This window comes from Chinchilla lanigera, unplaced genomic scaffold (genome assembly GCF_000276665.1).
Source record: "Chinchilla lanigera isolate Chin_1 unplaced genomic scaffold, ChiLan1.0 scaffold00028, whole genome shotgun sequence".
Taxonomy (NCBI): Eukaryota; Metazoa; Chordata; class Mammalia; order Rodentia; family Chinchillidae; genus Chinchilla; species Chinchilla lanigera.
In genome coordinates this window covers 21,022,405-21,029,422 of record NW_004955429.1, presented here as the reverse complement: position 1 = coordinate 21,029,422, position 7,018 = coordinate 21,022,405, and the positions used below count along the sequence as shown (strand labels likewise).

Sequence of the window (7,018 nt, the reverse complement as noted above, 5' to 3'; positions counted from 1 at the left end):
CGTGTTTGTCACCCAATGCAGAGTTTGCAAACAAAAACTAGACTTTTCCAAACACTTCTGTTCATGACCAAATTGCTTGTAAACAAAAGCTTCATGAACTGAGGTACCGCTGTACCACCGCGTGAAATAAGTACATGTGTTTAAAATATTATCGGTAACCATGCACATTATTCCAAAAGAAAGGAATTACAAACTAATATATTAAGTAGATACAAGAAAAGCCCATGTAGAAGCAGTAAACTGAGAGTTAAAAATGCTAAATGTGGAGCAGGGGTATAGCTCGGTGGCACAGCGCCTGCCTGGCAAGTGCAAGGTCCTGAGTTTGATTCCTGGTACCGAAAAACCCCTAAGTAAACAAAAATGCTAAATGCAATTTGCAGGTAATCAAGGGCCTACAAATCACAAATATCCAAAGACTTAAAAAGTAAAGCAAAAATAGCCACCGTGTAAAAATGAACACAAGGTCTCCAATTTTAAGGAATATTCATCTGAGATTTTTGAGTTTGCGGGGGTTGGTTTTTGCTCTTTAGATCAAACCTAGGGTCTTGCACAGGCAAGCAATATACCGCTGAGCTACAGCTGCAGGCAATCTGATATCACTCTATGGTAATAGAAACAGCTACAATACTTCACTTTTTTTGGTGCTGAGGGTTGAAGGTAAAGTCTTGCACTACAATACCTTTTCACAATAATCCTAGTCCTATGAAGTTTTTAATCACTGCCCCCATTTAACAGGCAACGCTGAGCTCTCAGAGGGTTTACATAATTTGCCTAGGTTGGGTTCACACAGCTTTGGAGGTTTAAAGTTAAATAAGTTAAATAGGCTGAGAGGCAGAGAAAAGGATCAATTAGAGGTTGTAAGAAAAAAAGCTGTCCAGGCCCCAGCAAGACCAGCCCTTGAGTCATGACACTAGATGCCACCGCTTTCAAGCTTTTAGCCTATAATCAGCCCAGATTGAACCCAGATTTACAAGCCCTTCAGAGGAGAGCTTTGAGATTTTCTAAAGCAGACATGTTTGGTATTTTAGAAGGTCAAACCCCCTATGGTGCAATGTTTTTAATAAAATCAGTTCAACAGAAATTAGAGACACACAGTCAATTTCTAGGAAGCCTCTGAGCCATTCAAAATAAGAGGAGGGGACATAACATAAAAGACATCGCCACACGGATCGACCTTTTCAAAGGGAGGATGCAAGGGGCGTCGATACAGAGGCAGCGCGGCAAGTTTAGTCCCAGCTGTCTCTAGTTTGGGCAAGTTTCCAGTGAGAAGGAAATGGGGGTGTTCTACGTCAGCACCGAGCAAGGGCCATTCGTGATTAACCCAGCCTTGCACCCCACGCCACACACCTCTAGGACAGAGAAGTCACCCAGCTCTCTGTCATTCTTGCTAAGGAGTCCTGTCTCCGCTAGGGTCTCAGGGGAGCCAAAGTCAGGTCTGCATGCAGCTCTTAGTAAAACTCAAAGTAGAGAGTTTTTTTCTGAGTTACATGGTGAAGACAAGTGCGAATGCTGAAAGAGTGCTACCTAACGGGACAGGGTTTGTGTTAAGACAGAGCTGGTCTATTAGGCGGCTAGAGTGTGAGCCCCTGCGGTCTGAGACGCAGCAGGTCCCTGGCCCGTGGGCAGGGCAGCGGGAACACCTCGGGTGTACGGCAGGAACAAGATGGATCGACAAACACGGGGAACAGTCGCTTCACCCACCTCCCATTCCATTTCTGGAAACCCCAGCCCAGGCCCAAGACTTTCCCGGACGGTGGGGTTTACTGATTTCAAAATGCGTCCCTGCATATACATTTGCATTCTTCATTGTTACTTCCCGAGGAACACGCTGAGAGGAACACGCTGAGGAGGAACACTCGATCACACATAGCTCATACAAAGGCAGGCTGCCTAAGGAGTCACCGCCCTAGCATGACGACGCACTCAATCTTTAAGCAACAGAACGACCGGGATTTGGTCAAGAGCCACGGTGGAAGGAAGGCTAGAAATTGCACCACTGCCAATTTTTATCAGTTCTCTCTCTAACCAGTTAAAGGGTTAGGTTCAACAGTTCTTTGACTCCCTCAAAAACGGACACCCTTGTGGAGGACGGTGGTACAGCCACAAGGCAGAACATGCGCTAACATGTTCTTAACATGCTTCACGTGCTTAGCCTCTTGGGCTAGGGGGTTAGGACCCCAAAAAAAGAATACATAAAATACCTCTCACAAAGCATGCATGTTCAAAAAGCACAATACAAATTATCACTTATTAAAATGTGCATTTGTTCCATTTCCTAATTTGTTTGGGGCAGTGATCTACCAACTGTTGAATAATGTCTATTTTCATTTTTGTACTAGGCCTTTTAATCTAAGATTCTCTCATGATCTTGGCTACTCTGCCTTCTTATGGAACCCTAATTATGCCTGAACCATAAAACACTCTGGTGAAAGTATGCAAAAATGTTTAAGATTAATACAAGAAAAATTTCAGCCTCAAATATGCAGGCTGTATGTTACCTTTTAAGCAAAAATTTCAAATATACAAAAGAATTTTTAAAAACTTATCACAGCAAATGATTCTCACACTTAAGAAACAAAGATCTACATGGGTGGGGGCAAGCACAGAGGCACAGTACCGGTTTAAGTTCAACTGGGCCGAATTACCAAATACGCATCCTCCTTACCTGCACTAGTGACTGGCCAAAGCCCGTATTGTATTTGGTTATATTAATGAATGGATAATTTGGAGGCAAGAAACCCATAGTATTGTGTTATGTATACAGTGTTCCCTACTTAAAACCTTCTAAAGACAGAAAAGAGAAAAAAAAAGTGCAAGTGTTAAAGAACAAAATTTAAAAACCAGGCATTGTCAGTAAAGTTTGGCTAATTTCAAAGTCAAAATACTAACTTCGAAAGCCGCCTATGGTGGTGCACACCTACAATCCTAGACGGTAGTAGACGGGGGTGGTAGATGCCACTTCAAGCTAAGCCTGGGCAACCTAGCAACTTCGGGAGCCCATGTCTGAAAATTAAATAATGAAAAAAGGGCCAGGGATGTAGTTTGGTACAAAAGCCCTGGGTTCAATCCCCAACACTGGGAAAAATGGTTTAAGACAATAGATTATTACTAACTGTAAAAGGAGGTGGACACATTTTTAAAGATACTGCAGATCAAACTGATAAATATTACCTTTGCTATGGCAACTGCAGAAATGCAACCATACCTGACCTAACGTAAGTAAGTTTAAGAATTCTCTTAGGCTGGAGGAGCAGCTGGGGGTAATGTGTACTCAACGTGCACAAGGCCCTGGGTTTAATCCCCAACACCAAATAACAATATTTCTTAGATGAAAGGTAAAACCAGAATTATCTTGCAAAGTCAAGCCTTATATAATTAATATGTACTCTCCTGACCTTCCCAGATTTGGTTTTGTTTCCGTTTAGGGTACTAGAGATGGAAGCCAGAGCCTCAAGGCTCTACCACTGAACTACACGCTCAGCTTACCCGGCCCCCAACTTTGGTATTTTAGTTTATGAAAGACACCACTGAATTTCAGACAAAAAATATATATATTTTAAAAATCTTTACAACAAATCAGGATGTAGGAGCTTCCACAGAGCAGTTAGTTTACTTAGGTGCTCGATCCCAGCTCCTCCGACGCACGTAACCCTGGTAACAGTGTGTACACAGTCTTCTTGCTTTTTATAATTTTAAAGCAAATAATACATTTGACTGTACTCAAGTCTGTGCAAATAATCCTTCAGAAGAAATTCCAAGGTTCTGTCTGCAGAGGTCATTTCACCTCTGGAAGGTGATTAGATTAATCGGTTTGTCTCCAGATAAAGTGCTCCTGTCCAGCAGAACTCAAGGCCTTCAAGCGTTGGAGAAGTGTAGGTGGGATAAGACTCCGTCATACGAACTCCAGCTTCCCGTGGCCGCTGTACATGCCCCAGTGGACCAGGGAAAGGATCTTGTCATTGCTGAGGTCTGCTTGTCTCATTTTATCACAGGTCAGACAGCAGTTCTCGTGCCCGCTCACCGGTACCATGCACTCCAAGTCTAACTTGGCCACCTGGCCCTTTTTGGAATGGTGTCCGTGAAAGCTGTAGTGCAAACGGGACAGCATCTGCTGCCGCTGGTCCTGCAGTCTCTTGTTCTCACTTCGGAGCATCCTCAAGGCCAACATAATAAGCAACACTAAAATGAGCCCACCAGCAATGGGCACGGCGATCACCGCCGCCCGGAACCACAGTTCTTTGGAGGAAGTCAGCTCCTGCACCTTGGTGATAAGGTTTCTGCTCCCGTCCTGCTGGTACCTGTTTCCTTGCCCTAAGGGAGGACAAACAGAATGATCAAACTGCGGGTTCATGGAAGGCATTCGGGACTACTGCCCCTTTTAACTGAGCAAACAGCCTTCAAAAATAGCTCGTAATTAAATCTACTCAGAAAATAAATATTGCGAAACTCTCCAAGGCAGCTTACAAACAATTGTTTACAGGCCATCATTTTGCAGATATAATGAATGGCCTTTTTAAATGCCTTCAAAATGTTGAAAAAACAGGCAAAGCCTATTATGCACACAGACATGCAAAGCTCGGCAGACATAAAGCCCGTCAACAGGAACCCATCTTTGCAGTGAGCCCTGCTCTCCCTCCGCTGTCTCTAATTACACAAACAAAATCAATAGCAGACACACAGAGCCGAGGCTGTCCCAGGGCTGCGCGTCAGGCGGGCCTCCAGGGCCGGCTTCCACCCACCTGCGGCCGCCCCCTTGGGCGGGGCGAGCACGTCCTGCAGCCCCCTGTAATTGCACATGTCCTCGTGACAGCACTCCAGCGTGGGCACGGCGCTGCCCGAGTGGTTCTGGGCCTGCGCGGCTTGGCAGACGTCCGCTGTGCGCGTGAGAGAGTCCAGGCAGCCGTGGGTGAGCGGGGAGTTTGTGTTCTGAGGGTCCAGCAGTCTGGAGAAGCAGGCGCTGAGCTCAGACTTGCACATGTAACCGGTTGCCACACAGTGAGCCGCGTCGCAGTAGCATCGAATTTCTCCTGGAAACAATGAAAACCACATCAAACCCTGAGACCAGATAGAGCAGCTCTGCTAAGTCTCAAGTTCAAAGGGTCTAATTTTAGACCCAAGGTGAGCGCTTACCATCGCACCCCACATACACTGGAAATGGCCTCAAAGAGGCCAGAGCTTCAAGTTTGATTAATTAAGTATCACTTTAGAAAGTACTAAGCCTCACAGCAGATTTCTGGGGCTGTACAGAGAAACGAAAAATATTTTTTTCTGGAAGGAAAAGTCATCACTAACAGTTTCTTCGACCATAAGGTTTTAAGTCACATTATTTATTTATTTCAATCCTACACAACCATACAGCGTAAAAATGCTAGGCTTTTGTCAGTATAAATATTTGATCGGAACTACTGAATTGTTTACTATCCCGAAGGACTGGGCCAAGATTTAAGAGCCTGAGGTAACACCTTATAAAGTTATTAACTAGAAACACAACAATCTAGAAAGTGCCCAGGTCAGGAGGTTTTAAAACTATGAAACTAGGCAGCTATTTGCAACCTCTCTAGAAAAGGCAAACTTTGCCTATAAAGATCTTTTCATGCAGAGGAGCTTTTAGTCAGTATATTGTAAAACAGGAACTAGGCAGTTTACAATTAGTGGTTTGCTTGCCAAAGTCAATTTCTTTCAGCCCAAATGGAAAGTCATAAAAAGGGGGAGGGGGGCGCAGAGCTGCAGGGCGAAGCGCTCCTCCCCCTCCTCAGCTTTACATGCTATTTAACATGTGACCTAGACGGGGAGACACCGAAACTGCAAATCCTCTGCTGGGTCAATGAAAACTCCTCAAGGAAACCTCAAATTTTTCTACAGGAAGTGATTAAAAGTTTTCTTTATAAAAAACGTATTTTGTGAGTTGCAAAGGCTCCGGTAACACTTGTCACCATGCGAGATTGGAGGCTTGTGCATCCACGTCTAGTTTCTGGAGGTCAACCACTGCGCCATCCGAGCTGGCGCGCCCTGGTCACTGTCGCCCCGCCGACAAGCGCGCCCACCTTCCTTTATCCCCGGCTCCCAATCTGAAGATCTGTCTGGGGAGTGAAACCACTCTGAAATTAAACACTGGCGCTGTGGCTTTACGTCCACCTTCCTTCCTCCCCTGTTCTGTGAATGCCTCAGTAAAGCGTCGCATTTAATTATCTGTCCAAATTCCAGGCCACCACACGGCGTGCTCACTTTTCACCGGGGCTGCGAACGCTTTCGCTCTGGGAAAAAACAGCCCAAGACGAAGCACCGATCTTTGGCATCGAGAACAGACAAAGCCAGAGGTCTTGCTCCTGTTTCCAACTGCTGTCCCGTCTGAGTCCGAGGCCCTAACCCAGCCTCCTGCTTCAAGGAAGAACCCTGCTCAACAGTAATCTGCTTTTTCCTCCTCTTTCCAAGATCGCTCTGTCGTTCACCGGTCGTAGGTGGCGACGCCTGCGTATCCCCAGGCTGACAAATTCCACATACAGATTGAAAGTATACATAAAACAGATTAAAAGTCCATTTCGAGCCTACTAGCCTTGACCTGTGCAGAAAAGGAAACGTGAACACAAGCGTCAACGTTTACAAGGACCTATTTAAAATACTGTATGTTCAGCGGCCTAAAAAGGTCTAATAAAATTTTGACAGGTACCTGGGAAAGTTCTGAAACTTTCTTTAAAAAAAAAAAAAAAAAGCGTGGTGCCCCCTTTCAGCCAGGAGAACGGACTTCTGTGTGACTGTATTAAAACTGTATTTCTGCCGTTTCATAACGTTTCCTCCTGCGGCATGCCCAAGGCCAGGAGGGGACTGGTATTTTGAAAAGGGAACAATGACCTTCTGTTCCCCCTTTCTAGTTACTGTACGCGGTGATTGAACAAAAAATGTCTGCTCCGGTCAAGATGGCTACGGGGAGGCTGCCGGCTCCGCGGGCGTTTGAAGTCCGCACGCAGAAATCTCCGACCCCCTAATTATATCATTACCAGCGCATAGTTTCGGTATCTGC

At 45.3% G+C, this 7,018-nt stretch overlaps 1 protein-coding gene across 1 annotated transcript; it reads right to left on the bottom strand.

Moving 5' to 3' along the window:
* Positions 1 to 3,532: 3,532 nt before the first annotated feature.
* Positions 3,533 to 5,027, bottom strand: Bambi (BMP and activin membrane-bound inhibitor; the record flags this gene model as incomplete). The annotated part of the gene is given in 2 exon segments (XM_013515562.1): positions 3,533 to 4,311; positions 4,740 to 5,027. Coding segments are annotated over 2 exon segments (707 nt in total), but the record flags the coding sequence as incomplete, so codon positions are not given.
* Between the last annotated feature and the right edge of the window lie 1,991 nt (positions 5,028 to 7,018).